The sequence below is a fragment of the Manis javanica genome, chromosome 2, assembly GCF_040802235.1.
Source record: "Manis javanica isolate MJ-LG chromosome 2, MJ_LKY, whole genome shotgun sequence".
Classification (NCBI taxonomy): domain Eukaryota; kingdom Metazoa; phylum Chordata; class Mammalia; order Pholidota; family Manidae; genus Manis; species Manis javanica.
Window position 1 is genome coordinate 122,752,319 of NC_133157.1, and position 15,968 is coordinate 122,768,286.

General features: G+C 41.6%; 1 protein-coding gene across 11 annotated transcripts in view; it reads left to right on the forward strand.

Annotated features, from left to right (window-relative positions):
* The window catches only part of CAMK1D (calcium/calmodulin dependent protein kinase ID), a 433,891-nt gene that overhangs the window by 344,546 nt on the left and 73,377 nt on the right, over positions 1-15,968 (forward strand). For all 11 annotated transcript variants that reach the window (XM_073229294.1, XM_073229295.1, XM_073229297.1 and 8 more), the window contains 2 exons: positions 3,667-3,805; positions 14,744-14,870. In XM_073229294.1, coding sequence (XP_073085395.1) covers positions 3,667-3,805; positions 14,744-14,870 — 266 coding nt within the window. The remainder of the gene's footprint in view (positions 1-3,666; positions 3,806-14,743; positions 14,871-15,968) is intronic.

Consider the following 15,968-nt stretch of genomic DNA (forward strand, 5'->3'; position numbering starts at 1 on the left):
CAGCACTAACACAAGTAATATCTTTTAATGAATGTGTGGATGATACTGGTACAAGATATAAAAATTTTTAAATTACAATTAGCAATAAATTTTAAAACTACAAGCTGTCTACCAAAATTAAATGTGGAAGTTCAGCTGCATGTAGAGAAGAGCAGGATTTGCCCAGTACTAACAAGTGGATGCATGGCACACAGGCAAAGTTCATTGCATTACAGCATACCATAATGGGATCATTGCTTATGGTTTACTTGATCCAGCAACTTTGAAATTATGTTTTGTAACAACTAATTTTTAATTTGAAGAGATTTGCATTACTTAAAATTTTTCAAAGAAATTGAAACTCTATTAAGGTTGTTACCTCAAATGATCTCATATTTGCAAATTTGAAACTCGCAGTGATAGCAATACAGTGTAACAGGCAAGGAAGATCAGAGACTGAACAAACCCAAGTTCAGTGCAAAAGCAGATAGTTCTAAGTAAATGTCAAAATTTGAATTGAAAGATAATTTTTGAATCATCCCTGTGTCATCTGCTCCCTTAATCTTTGGTAGCCAGTTTTTTTTCATATCTAAATCCCGCTCAACTGAACCTCTCTCCCCCTAGCTTCTGTTAATTAATTTCATTTACTGATCTGTTGTTATGGTTCTACTCCCTTACCCCAATTTCCGGACCCCATTCTGCTGTTTTGCATGTTTTCACTGGGAAATTCCATTTCCAAGATGAAGCTTTAAACATGTGCTTGGGAAGCTTTGCCACAGGATATTAACTCAAGAAAGCATCCTGTCAGTCAGCTCAGCAGCCATTCAACAACCTACATGTGTCCGCCAGCCTGGAAATAAGACTCACTCCTCAACATAATTCCAAACTTATTTCCTCATCGGTGATTTCTGGGGTTCTGGTTGTTCACAAGTAATTTTTTTGAAAATGAGTATCCTAGTCAGCTCAGGCTGCCATTATAAAATAACAGAGACAGTGTGGCATAAAGGCCAGAAATTCTCACAGTTCTGGAGTCTGATGTCTATGATCAAGGTGCCAACTGATTTGGTTCCTGTTAAGGGCTCTCTTCCTGGCTTACAGAGGCCTGCCTTCTTTCTGTGTCCTCACATGGCAGAGAGAGGGGGAGAGAGAGAACTCACCTGTGCCTCTGCCCCTTCGTACAGGGACACAAATCCCATCATGGAGGCCTCATTCTCATGACCTCATTGAAGTCCAGTCACCTCCCAAAGGCCCCACATCCAAGTTCCATCATATTGGGGGATAGGGCTTCAATATACGAATCTGGGAGAGGGGACCCAACATTCAGCCCATAACAATGGCCTTTTGGAATGTAAACTTAAGGAGATTTTTGAAAAGAATGAAGTGGTTTGAAAATTTTAAGGTGTCTTTGTGTATTGTTACATTTTTTGTTGGCAAGTTTTTAAACTTCTCCCTGAGCCTTTGTTTCTAAGGAAACAAAACTTTCTGAGAAATGTTCAGAAAAATAAAGCCTTGGTACAGTTTTGAAATTTAAGAAGTAAAATATAAAATGTGCAGAGAATTGAGACTCTGTGACAATACATACTACAGCAGTGTCTTACGCTTCAACTCTGATGCTTCGATTCTTGCTGCATTGCTGACCTAATGCAGCGCAAATGTTATTCAGCTGAATCTATTAATACTTTGTCTATCACAGGAAAGAGGACTTTGAGGGAATGGGAAGCAAGATCAGTTTTGAAGGAGGGAGGCGCTCTGGCAAAGAGTACTTTGGGTCATGGAATACTCAGGGTGGGAGTGGTGGAAGGGGTCACCTGGCCTGATGTCTTCCAGCAGCCTTCAGAACAGAGGATGTGAGTAGCAGGCCAACAGAGGTAAGAAAGCACTGAAACGCTGGTAAAGGGGGCCATTATTAGAAGGTGGGTAAGTGGTAGAGGATGAGGGGGACACAATCAAAACAGACTGTTCCTCCTTCACAGCGAGTGCTGCCTCGATTGACCACAACTGGTAGGTAGCTGGCACATTCTGGGCATGCAGTCAAAGTTGACTGCATGCTTAAATAAATTATTAAGTAAAGTGAATACATGCAGGTTCCCCTTACCCAGGCAGCAGTGCATCTCTTGTAGCATGTGCTCAAATTCTGCAAAGTTCATCCACTGAAACTTATTGGAAGAAGGTTCTAGAAAAATGAAAACTGTCAAGAACTCAATGTTAGTTGCCAAGAGGGGATGTCTTGTCATTTTGGTTTATCTAAGGATGGATTATTTAGACAATGTGCTTGTCAAAATGTAGTTTCTCCCCTGTTGTTTCCATTTCTTTTCTCCCTTTGAATTGCTTTTTATTTCTCCTGAGCGTCTTTCCTTTATCTTCATTGCTTAGTTTGCTTTGGAAATGAGACATTATCCAAGCCAGTATTACTTAGAATGACTGTAGGTAATAGGAAAGACTCTAACACATCGGCCTTTTATAGCTGCAATTGTGTTTTCTTTATGAGTTTTTTAAAAAGAGGGTTTCAGTGGATTAGTTATTGCACATTAATTGCCATGACTTGCAGAAAATGATCCATAGCTTTGTGTGTTTGTATATATGTATGTGTTACTGCTAGGGCATGTCCATTACCATATCTATTAAACTGTATTAAGTTGTTTGTGAAACTGTTTTATAGTTTTAATATTTCAAATAAATATTTCTCATTTTGCTTTTGGAGAAATTATTTCTTTTTTATTAAAAATGTTGATGTATTCCTTCAAGCTAATTTCTAAGGTGGCTTAATTATTTGAAAGAATCACTGTTTTTCTTAGAGACATATAGAGTCTTAAGAATTTGAAGGTTAAGGTTAGTGGGATTGTTTCTATCCAGGACTGTATAGCTCAGTTATTTTGTTAAACTCAAGGTAGCATCAGTTATCAAGCTGAAAGAAGTTGTAGAGGTTTCCACCAGGGCTGTTTGGCCTTTGCTAACCTAGACATCCTTTCAATAAATACAAAAAGAAAAAGTTGAATGCAATCTGAAATTCAAAGCAAATTCAAAATGAAATACTGTCAACAAAAAGCAAAGCAAAGCAACATAATGGAGTATCATTTTTCTTTTTTTTTCTGTAAATTATGAGTGGCTTTCAGGTTCTGATGCCTCTAAGGACTGCCCCTACCTGCTGTTGGGAAGGGTTGACTAGATTCAGTCCCTCATTTTACAGATAAAGAGACTGAGGTCCAGAGAGGCCAGAGGTGCCCCATCCCATGTACTCAGCATAGTAACAGAGCTCGGTCAAGAACCCAGGCGTCGTGTGGGCTGCTCACACTTTGCCCATAATGCCCCCTCCCCAGACATTTTATCAGCGTCAGCTCCCTAAGTCTGATGATGCTGGTCCTCTGGAAGGATATTCTGACTTGATGTTGTCACAGCAGGATGGAGACAAAGGTCAGGAGAGACATCTCAGGCCTGGCTAGTCCACAGGTTCTGGTTTATTTTTATTCCTTTTATTTCACTCTAGGCATGTGTACCATCAGGGCATAGAAACACTTCCCTGGTATAGCTTCTGGTGAAGGGGTGGGGAAAAATGTAAATCTGAAATTGGATTCATTTTTGGAATAAAACTTGGGTCTTTTATTGTATTGAAGCTCTTATTGATAACTCCATGAACAGTTCAAGAGGTCCTCTCAAACTTCAAATTTGTTCTTTTTTTTTTTTTAACAGTGTATCCGGTGGAGAGCTGTTTGATCGGATAGTGGAGAAGGGATTTTACACAGAGAAAGATGCCAGCACTTTGATCCGCCAGGTCTTGGATGCCGTCTACTATCTCCATAGAATGGGCATTGTCCACAGGGACCTCAAGGTGAGGCTGTTGCTCAGCAACATCCCACAGCCACTCTCTGAGCCACAATGTACCTGATCAAGAGAACTGGCTCCAGAGAAGGGAGGAGATTGCCTTGATGTGGATATGGTGGGCAACTGTTAGTTGCCAGGGCCTTTGGGGCCCAGAAGTAACTAGAAAGATGATGAAGCTCAATGGAGCTGGACATTGTTTGGGATTTATAACCATTATGCAGCTGAAGGGCCACAGGGATCCAGGCTGTCTATTGCCCCAAGCCTCTCTGTAGGAAATTTTGTTCAAGGCACACAGGCCACAAAAACCCTCCTCCCAGAGCAGCTCTTCATGGTCTTCTCCCAGCTGCAGTCCTGTTTCAGCACATCACAGTACAGAGAAGAGAGAGAGCAAGTGGGTAGAGGGCATGAAATGACAGACAGGGAAGGGAAATAGAAGGTTATCAGAAAAGATAGTTTAGGTGACCTCCAGTTGTATCCTGCTCCCAGCAGCCTGTCCATTCCTTGTTTGTCTTTTCCTGATGAGGTTTTGGCATGCTGACCCTTCACTCAATGGCACTGAGGGTCTGGGCCTTACTTGGTGCCTTGGTGTTACGTTCCTCCCTGGGTCTATGTAGATACTGGAGGGTAATAGCAGATGTGTCAACTGGAGGAGCAGTAGAAAGCATTGTTGGCACAGGGCTGTAATGTGGCTTCACTTTACAGCAGTCAGAGGGCCAGGCTCCAGAGCTCACTGCACCAGCACGATAGCTACCACTCCTGTCCTGAACAGCCAGGATTAAACTGGACTTGAACTAGGCTGTACGTGACCATAGAACATCTAATTCAATGTAAAGAATAAATCGTAAACATTTCTTAAAAAAGAATTCCAGAATCTATCTACATTTTCTGGCACTGGGTGTCAGGGTATAAAATGGTGTAGCTCTTCCTTTCAGGAGGTCTCACCAGGAAGTTTTCTCTTCTCACCATATTACTTTCCACTGACTAGTGTCATGGCTCCCAGAAGTGGGGCTGGAGAACTTGTACAAAAACAAACTGTTGACTCCAACCCAGACGTTCTGATTCTGTGGGTCTGTGGTGGGGCCCAGGAACTTGCATTTCCAAGGGATTTACAAGTGATGCTAATGTTGGCATGGAAACCACTCCTAGACAACCACTGGACAAGGGTGTTTGGGAATGTTGATTGTATCCTAAGAGCCTTCACCCCCTGCAGGTTTCTTGATGGGTGAGATGGGCTGTGAGCATGATCAGTTCATCTTGAGGACCTGGAGGTCCTTCAGAGGGCTAGGAACGTCAGTCTGGCACCACTATACAGGCAGCAGTGCCTTCTCTGCGCTCTTGTGCCCTCACCAAATGCCAGGTCTGTGCTTCCAGAACACAGCAGCTCTCCCCAAACAAGTTAGTGTGGCAACTGTAGAGATGTGATGTGATGGATTGGTTGTCAGTCCTTAATAGAAGTACTTCTAAGCAGACGAGCCATTTCTTAGAGGGGCAATGTTCATTTTTCCTTTTAGAAGGGCAGATTGACTGTATGGGAGACACTGTTTTTGCCACCCACATAACACTTTTGGAGAAGTGCTTGTGGCTGCCAGCCTGTGGAGCTTTAAGATCACCAGGCTTGTAATTGTGGAAAGAGCATTGTCATTTTAGGGCCTTTCTTCAGTCTCTTTTCAGAGGCACATAGGCATTTAATCTATGTGGAGAAAGTTGGGGGTCGAAATAGAAAATGTTCATAAACACCTAAAAAAATTGAACCAAACTGTATGATTTCAGCCAGAGCAATAGAGAACATGATCAGGTTAATTTCAGAAGAGGGCACAGTCAAGGAGGCTCCACTCCCCCACATGCAGATACACCTCTCCCTCCCTACAGAAAGGCCTTCTTGTGTCTTCTTGCCCCTGAAAGCTATTTTAGATGATCAACTGTCCATTTTTCAAATCAAGGGACTGAGACATGAAATAGCCACTTACTGCCCCCTCATATTGGGGTAGGATCTTCTTCAAAGCCCCTGCACAGCTAACATTTGGCTCTGGATCATTCTTTGCCCTGGGGCCCTGTCCTGTGCATTATAGAGTGTTTCCAACAGCATCCCTGGCCTGTATCCAGTAGATGTGAGTACCACTTCTGGAGTTGGAACAACCAAAAATGTCTCTAGGCATTGCCAAATGCCCCCTGTTGAAATTGCCTTCAGTTGAGAATCACTGGATTATATATAACATTAGTTTTACAGAAGTGTTGATTCAGATATTTTAAGCTTGTTATATGAACTATTAAAGGGTTGAATGGACTTTCCAACTTAGGTATTGGCTACCAGTTGTCTTGGAAAGATGTCATAAAATGCAAAAAAATAATTTTTTGGGTGAGTCCTGGACCTCATAGGCCCCAGGCAGAATTGCAAGATGCCTCCCTTCTCCCTAGCCCTCCTACTGCTAACTGGGGCCTCTGTCTAAATTATCCCTGTACCTGTCTCCCCCCAGGAAAAGACCTGCTATCTTTAGTAAGTTTGGAGACAATTAAATGTATTGATTTAAGCCATAAAAGACCAGTTGGTTTAACCCTCCTTGGTAATTGCCATTCAAAAGAGCCCTTTATTGACCCAAATGAATCTCCTATAAGAGGACTGTGTGGATTGGATTAAAGATGGTGGTGTGATGTTCTCGCAAGAGAAAATACCTGGCGTGCCTGCGACTCCCTGCAGGGCTCTAGGCCAGCCCGAGGGCTGCCATGCTCACGGCAGCTCAAGAGATTGTCCCAGAGTCTGCACCCAGTGTCCAGGTAACCTGCACAGGCAGCGGAGAAAGGCAAGGTGACCAACAAGCAAGAAGGGACTTTGATCTCCCAGCTGACACACGTGCCACCTCCCTGGGACCACTTCTATTGCCATGAAAAGGCAGAAGAACTGGTCCAGTCAAAAATCACTCAGACAACCTCAGAGAGAGGGCCTGCTGAGATAGATATAACCAATCTTCCTGAAAAAGAATTCAAAATAAAGGTCATAACCATGCTGATGGACTTGCAGAGAAATATGCAAGAGCTAAGGGATGAAGTCAGGAGGGAGATAACAGAAATGAAACAATTGATAGAAGGACTTAAGAGCAGACTGGATGAGGTGCAATAGACTGTTAATGGAATAGAAATCAGAGAACAGAAATACAGAGAAGCTGAGGCAGAGAGAGATAAAAGGATCTCCAGGAATGAAAGAATATTAAGAGAACTGTGTGACCAATCCAAAAGGAACAATATCCACATTATAGGGGTACCAGAAGAAGAGAAAAAGGGATAGAAAATGTCTTCAAGAAGGTAATTGCTGAAAAATTCCCCAATCTGGGGAAGGAGATAGTCTCTCAGGCCATGGAGATCCACAGGTCTCCCAACATAAGGGACCCAAGGAAGACAACACCAAGACATATAGTAATTAAAATGACAAAGATCAAGGATAAGAACAGACTGTTAAAAGCAGACAGAGAGAGAAATAAGATCATATACAAAGGAAAGCCCATCAGGTGATCATCAGACTTCTCAGCAGAAACCTTACAGGCCAGAAGGGAGTGGGATGATGCATGTAATGCCACGAAGCAGAAGGGCCTGGAACCAAGAATACTGTATCCACCACGATTATCATTTAAATATGAAGGAGGGATTCAACAATTCCCAGACAAGCAAAAGCTGAGGGAATTTACCTCCCACAAACCATCTCTACAGTCTATTTTGGAGGGACTGCTATAGATGGAAGTGTTCCTGAGGTTTAATAGCTGTCACCAGAGGAAATAATCACAGTAAAGAAAGTAGAACAGCTAATTACTAAGTAAATGCAAAATTAAATTAACTATCCCCATAGTCAATCAAGGGATAGACAAAGAGTACAGAATATGATACCTAATATATAAAGAATGGAAGAGGAAAAAAAAAGAGAAGGAAAAAAGAGAACCTTTAGATTGTGTTTGTAATAGCATGTTAAGTGAGTTATGTTAGACTCTTAGATAGTAAGGAAGTTAACCTTGAACCTTTGGTAACCATGAATCTAAAGCCTGCAATGGCAATGAGTACATACCTATTGATAATCACCCTAAATGTAGATGGTCTGAATGTGCCAATTAAAAGACATAGAGTCACTGAATGGATAAAGAAATAAGACCCATCTATATGCTACCTACAGGAGACTCACCTCAAAACCAAAGACATACACACACTAAAAGTGAAGGGATGGTAAAGATATTTCATGCAAAGAAGAGGGAGAAAAAAGTAGGAGTTGCAGTACTTCTATCACACAAAATAGACTTCAAAACAAACAAAGTCACAAGAGGCAAACAAGGACATTACATAATGATAAAGGGGTCAACCCAACAAGAAGATATAACCATTATGAATATCTATGCGCTCAACACAGGAGCACCTACATATGCAAAACAAATACAGAGTTAAAAGGGGAAATAGAATGCAATGCATTCCTTCTAGGAGACTTAAACACTTCACTCACCCTGAAAGACAGATCAACCAGACATAAAATAAATAAGACAGAGGTACTGAACAACACATTACAACAGATGGACCTAACAGACATCTACAGAACTCTACACCCAAAAGCAGCAGAATACACATTCTTCTCAAGTGCACATGGAACATTTTCAAGAATACATCATATACTAGGCCACAAAAATAGCGTTGGTTTATTCAAAAAGATTGAAATTGTACCAACCAGTTTCTCAGACCACTGAGGTATGAAACTAGAAATGAATTACACGAAGAAAATGAAAAAGCCCACAAACAATTGGAGGCTTCACAACATGCTCCTAAATAACGAATGGATCAATGACCAAATAAAAACAGAGATTCAGCAACATACGGAGACAAATGACAACAATAATTCAACACCGCAAAATCTGTGGGACGCAGTGAAGGCTGTGCTAAGAGGAAAGTATATCGCAATACAGGCCCATCTCAGGAAAGAAGAACAGTCCCATATGAACAGTCTAAACTCAACAATTAATGAAACTAGAAAAAGAACAAATGAGGCCCTAAGTCAGTAGAAGGATGGACATAATAAAGATAAGAACAGAAATAAATAAAATAGAGAAGAATAAAACAATAGAAAGAATCAATGAAATCTGGTTCTTCGAGAAAATAAACAAAATAGATAAACCCCAAGCCAGGCTTATCAAGGAAAAAAGAGAGTCTACTCACTTAAACAGAATCATAAATGAGAAAGGAAAAATCACTACGGACACCACAGAAATACAAATAATTATTAGAGAATACTATGAAAAATTATATGCTAACAAACTGAATAACCTAGAAGAAATGGACAACTTTATAGAAAAATACAACCTTCCAAGGCTGACCCAGAAAGAAACAGAAAATCTGAACAGACCAATTACCAGGGCCAAAATTGAACTGGTAATCAAAAAACTACCTAAGAACAAAATACCTGAACCAGACAGTTTCACCACTGAATCTTATCAAACATTTAATGAAGACCTAATACCCACCCTCCTTGAAGTTTTCCAGAGAGTAGAAGAAGAGGGAATGCTTCCAAACTCATTCTATGAGGCAAGCATCACTCTAATACCAAAACCAGACAAAGACACCACAAAAAAAGAAAATTACAGACCAATATCCCTGATGAACATAGATGCAAAAATGCTCAACAAAATATTAGCAAACCGAATTGAAAAATACAACAAGATGATCATCCATCATAATCAAGTAGGATTTATTCCAGGCATGCAAAGATGGTACAACATTAGAAAATCTATCAGCATCATCTCCCACATCAACGAAAAGAAAGACAAAACCACACGATCATCTCCATAGACGCTGAAGAAGCATTTGACAAAATTAAACATCCATTCATGATAAAAACTCTCAACAAAATAGGTATAGAGGGCAAGTACCTCAACATAATAAAGGCCATATGTGACAAACACACAACCAACATTATACTTAACAGCAAGAAGCTGAAAGCTTTTCTTTTAAGATAGGGAACAAGACAAGGATGCCCTTTCTCCCCACTTCTATTCTACATAGTACTGGAGTTCCTAGCCGTGACAATCAGACAACACAAAGAAATAAAAGTCATCCAGATTGGCAGGGATGAAGTCAAACTGTCCCTGTTTGCAGATGACATGATATTGTACATAAAAAACCCTAAAGAATTCACTCCAAAACTACTAGATCTATTATATGAATTGAGCAAAGTTGCAGGATACAAAATTAATATGCAGAAATCTGTGGCATTCCCATACTCTAACAATGAACTAGCAGAGAGAGAAGTCAGGAAAACAATTCCATTCACAGTTGCATCAAAAAGAATAAAATACCTAGGAATAAACCTAACCAAGGAAGTGAAAGACCTATACTCTGAAAACTACAAGACACTCATGAGAGAAATTAAAGAAGATACCAATAAATGGAAACACATCCCGTGCTCATGGATAGGAAGAATTAATATTGCCAAAATGGCCATCCGGCCTAAAGGAATCTGCAGATTCAATGCAATTCCTATCAAAATACCAACACCATTCTTCAATGAACCAGAGAAAATCATTCTAAAATTTATATGGAACCACAAAAACCCTGAATAACCAAAGCAGTCCTGAGAAGTAAGAATAAAGCTGGGGGGATTATGCTCCCCAACTTCAAGCTGTACTACAAAGCCACAGTAATCAAGACAATTTGATACTGGCACAAGAAGAGACCCATAGACCAATGGAATGGAATAGAGAGCTCTGATATAAACCCAAGCAGGTATGATCAATTAATATATGATAAAGGAGCCATGGACATACAATAAGGAAATGACAGCCTCTTTAGCAGCTGGTGTTGGCAAAAATGGACAGCTACATGCAAAAGAATTAAACTGGATTATTGTCTAACCCCATACACAAAAGTAAACTCAAAATGGATCAAATACCTGAATGTAAGTCATGAAACCATAAAACTCTTAGAAAACAACATTGGCAAAAATCTCCTGAATATAAGCATGAGCAACTTCTTCCTGAATGCATCTCCTTGAGCAAGGGAAACAAAAGCAAAAATGAACTCATGGGAGTACATCACACTAAAAAGTTTTTGTACGGCAAAGGGCACCATCAACAGAACAAAATGGCATCCTAAAGTATGGGAGAATATATTTGTAAATGACATCCGATAAGGTGTTAACATCCAAAATATAGAAAGAACTTACATGCCTCAATACCCAAAAAGCAAATAACCCAATTAAAAAAAGGGCAGAGGATATGAAGAGACAGTTCTCCAAAGAAGAAATTCAGATGGCCAACAGACACATAAAAGATGCTCCACATCACTAATCATCAGAGAAATGCAAATTAAAACCACAATGAGATACCACCTCACACCAGTAAGGATGGCCAGCATCGAAAAGACTAAGGACAACATATGCTGGCGAGGGTGCGGAGAAAGAGGAACCCTCCTACACTGCTGGTGGGAATGTAAGCCAGTTCACCCATTGTGGAAAGCAATATGGAGGTTCCTCAGAAAAACTAAAAATAGAAACACCATTTGATCTGGGAATCCCACTCCTTGGAATTTACCCAAAGAATACAACTTCTCAGATTCAAGAAGACATATGCACCCCTATGTTTATTGCAGCACTTTTTACAATAGCCAAGATATGGAAGCAACCTAAGTGCCCATCAGTAGATGAATGGATAAAGAAGGTAAAGAAGGTGTGGTACATATACACAATGGAATACTATTCAGCCATAAGAAAGAAGCAAACCCTACCATTTGCAACAACATGGATGTAGCTGGAGGACATAATGCTCAGTGAAATAAGCCAGGCAGAGAAAGACAAGTGACAAATGATTTCCCTCATTTGTGGAGTATAACAATGAAGCAAAACTGAAGGAACAGAATGGCAGCAGACTCAGAGACTCCAAGAATGAACTAGTGGTTACCAAAGGGAAGGGGTGTGGGGGGGCTGGTCGGGATGGAGGGAGAAGGGGATTGAAGGGTATTATGCTTAGTACACATGGTGTTGGGGGATCACGGGGAAAACAGTGTAGCACAGAGAAGGCAAATACAGAATCTGTGGCATCTTACCACAGTGATGGACAGTGACTGCACTGGGGTATGGATGGGACGTGGTAATATGGGTAAATGTAGTAACCACATTGTTTTTTCATGTGAAACCTTCATAAGAGTGTATGTCAATAATACTTGAATAAAACTGAAATAAAATAATTTTAATAAAGGATATACACACACACACACACAAAAAAAAGATGAATGTGTAAGAAGGGCTTTGTGGTTCTTTGACAGTCTCTTGCTAGGATGCAGCATTATTTAAAAGCATGAGATCACTGACTTCCCACTCCTTGCTGAGCTTTACATCTGCAGAAATACTCAGACAGAAAGGTTATAAATCAGAAACTTAAAAAAAATCCTGTCTGCACCCATGATCGAACCCTTACTGTTCATTAAAGGATAATCTATAAACATTCAGAGAAATCATGAACCACATGCTCTTTTTGATTAGATTATTCCCCCCTACTTTCTAAGCATTATTCTTATTTTAGCTGTTGATTGGTCCATCTTATTTTCTTTTAAAACTCGTGGAAAGCATCTTTAAGTATACATCTGATTTTCTTCTAATTCACACTTCAGCCACAAGATTCATGTCACTGAGAATGTTAAATACCATTCTTTTTTGTGTTATGACTTTGGGTAAAGGATAGTGTTTTTCTCCTCTGTTAAGAAAAGAAATTACTATTCTAACACTTGTGAAAATGCTAAGGAACACTTTATTCAAGAGAATTGGGTTTAACTCCAAATTCAGCAAGGACACATGGGGATTTATAGCCATTAAGTACAGTTTAGGGGATAGGGATGGAAAATTACTAAGAGAAGCCATCAGTGATTGGGGGATTCTTGCTTAAAGTCTGGCCAAGAGCACACACATTGATACTTTCTCCTTTAACCAAACTTGAGTTGGGGCCCTCTTGAGTCTTCATTCTGACTGGGCTCCAGCCTTGGGCTCCATCCTTACTCTGTGGCTCTGCCCACATGATCCAGTCTTAGCAAGATTCCCACTAAGTTACTGTAGTGAAAATCTCCCACCCTTACCCTCCATATTTGACTACTCTGGTCTGCCTTCAGCGTTTGGGTAGCCAGAGTCCACCCCTTACCTATGATGGCCCATCCTAGTAATTTTGCCCCCTCTGCCCCCTCCCTGCTTCTGGGCTATAATCCTCCACTTGTCCTTGTTATAGCAGGATTTGAGTGCAGTCTCTTTCCCATCTTCGGCAGATCCCACTACAGTAGGCCCCCTGAATTAAGTCTTCCTTACCGTCTTCAACAAGCTTCTGAAAATTTTTTTTTCTAACAATATCAAAAGTGGGGAATGAAGAACTTGACTCAGATGCAAAGGTGAGAGATTTTCTAGATCAACTTTTCAGGACTCTGGCTAAACTGGGCTGTGCAGGTCAGGCAAGGACAGGGAGGACCCACAAGGGCTGGTCGAGAGGACAGCTCAGAGGAGCCTGGCCAAAGTCAGTCCAAGGAAGGCACCTTGGTCAGGTCTCAGCCTCCTCACAGTCATAGCTGCACACCGGAAGCCCCCGTGGTGTCCTCAAATCCAGACGCCTGGGCCAATCTCCAATCTACTGATGAAGAACATCTCCAGACAGTCAGGACTCACAACTGAGCTGAGAACCACTTCTCTAAATAAGCCTGGTCACCCTACATAAGAATAGTTGCTAAAACTCAATATTCAGGAACTGAAGATTCATCACAACCCACTGGCAGGAGCTGCTGTTGCTTCACTCTGGGGTCAGGAGGAGAGCCAGATGGGAAGTGGTGTGGGAAAGGAAGTTTAGAACCCAGGTCTGGTTATTCCCCTTGCATTTCCTTTGAGGTTTAGTGTGAATGAGACACGATCACTTATTCCCTGGGGGTGATGTTGGGGGGCGGGGGCAGATTTGCTGGATGTCTGTGCTGTTTTGCTCTATGACCACATGATCTGCTGAAGCAACTCTGCGGAGACATAAGTGTGAGCAACTTTTCTGTGCTCATGGTCTGGCGTGGGGCCAAGCTTTTGAGTCTGTGATATCTACCTCAGCTGCCATAAGCCCTGCCCCTTATTTTGCTAGGAACAGGAGTCTCCAGTTTTCCAAAAAATGCTGCATGAATATAGTTTTGTCACCCCCCCGCCCCACCAACTCCACCCAGGACTGCCACCCCCAGCCCCTCCCATGGCGCAGCTGCTGCTGTGCACTCAGGTGGAGACAAGAACGGAAATGAGACCTTTGCCTGTGTCGTGCATTGCTGCTGTCTGGGCTGGCCATATACTGTCCAGGGAAGTGAACCAGGACCTTTCGCCACCCATGTTCTACAGAGAGACAACAGAAGCTCAGAGTACTTGTAGACATGTGGCTAGAAAGTGCTGGATCTTCCAACTCCAATTCATTGGGAAATGCCATTCCTTTACTTTCCAGGGAACAGACTGAGCAGGTGTTGGCTGACTCAAGGGCAAGTCCAAGGCATCTGGCAGAACTCCAGGTCAGGGTGTTGCCAAGGGCAGGGAGAGAGCCCCTGGGATTAGGGACAAGTCTGTAACGAGGGTCAGAGAAAGAGGAACCCAACAGCACCTGCAGAAGTCATTCTATTTATGGAATCCCTTTCCCCTCACCCATTGACAAGTCTGAGAGGCATCAGCTTTGTACATTGCCTCAATATATGGTTAATTTTTTGAAGTAGAGAAAATCCTAGTAAGGAAAAAGGACTAATATTTGTTGAAAACCTCTAAGTACCCAGTACTGTGCAGGGACCTCAATGTTGCTTTTATTAAACACTTTTTCTTAATGCCTCTACTATGTCTCAAAGTCAAATACATTCTTAAATTGTGAATAGGTTTTGTGGTATAGTGAGTCTCCCATAATTAGCCCAGCTTTAAACAATTTATACTTTTTTTTTCCTATTTTCTTTCTAGCCTGAAAATCTTTTATACTACAGTCAAGATGAGGAGTCCAAAATAATGATCAGTGACTTTGGATTGTCAAAAATGGAGGGCAAAGGAGATGTGATGTCCACAGCCTGTGGGACCCCAGGCTATGTTGGTAAGAACTGTGTGTGTGTGTGTTTCTCCATGTCCCCCACATGTCAACTGCATAACAGTCTTAAGCATTTGAGCCTAGCATATGAGCACGCCTGCCTTCATTTCCCTCGAGCGAAGTATGAAAAGATTTAGAGAAGCTGGGACATGTTGGAAGGGAAGTGATTTCCCCTGAAACTTTTTAATAGTTGAGTAGAAATCCCGTTTGATTTTGGCATGGATCTGGTAGGAGGCCAGGCCTTGATTTGGATAAATTCCTGGGTTCTCCTGCCAGAAATATTACATATATATTGATTTATGGTGAGACTCTGAGATAACAATAAAGTATAGATACTTATAAAACAGTTAAAAGATTGATATAGAAGCAGCCAGCAAGGAAATAGGAGGAATCTGGTTCAAACCCTGAGAAAGATTCTGTCTTCAATTAGCCAATCCTGGTCTGTACTGGAACAGCCAAGAATTAAATTTTCTTCTATAACCAGAACCCTGGGTCCTTCATACCAAACACACAGAAGATGGAAAAGACCAGGCAGATATGAACACTTGCGTTCTGAGATTTATCTTCTGCCCTCTGGGGACCTGGAGAAAGGCCATGAGAACTGTACGTCACGTTTCGGAGACTTTCATCTACGTGAATTATTCATTCAGCAAATATTCATTACAGTACCTTCTGTGTACCAGATGCTGTTCTAGGCACTGGGGCAAAGGCAGTGAAAGAGGCACCTGCCCTCAGGGAGCTTTAGTTGGGAGTGACGGACAGCAAATGAAGGAACAAGTGAACAGGGCTGCTTCAGCTCCTGAGGGCTGTGAAGAAGGTAAAAGTGAGGGCACGCAGCAGAGTGCAGCAGCACAAGGGGGATGAGGACGTTTCAGGGTATGGGGGAGACTTGGGTGATGGCCTTAGGACAAGGGGCAGCCAGCCACGGGCAAGTGAGTGGACCTTCTCTCCCAGGCAGAGACATTAGCTTGTGCAAACGCCCTAAGTGGGGAAAAACGTGGCAGTGGAGGACATACTAGAAATATCCAAGAGCATGGGGGAAATGAAGTCAGAGCAGACTTCTGGAAAACAGAGATCACAGCTGAATTCTCATCATATAAAATC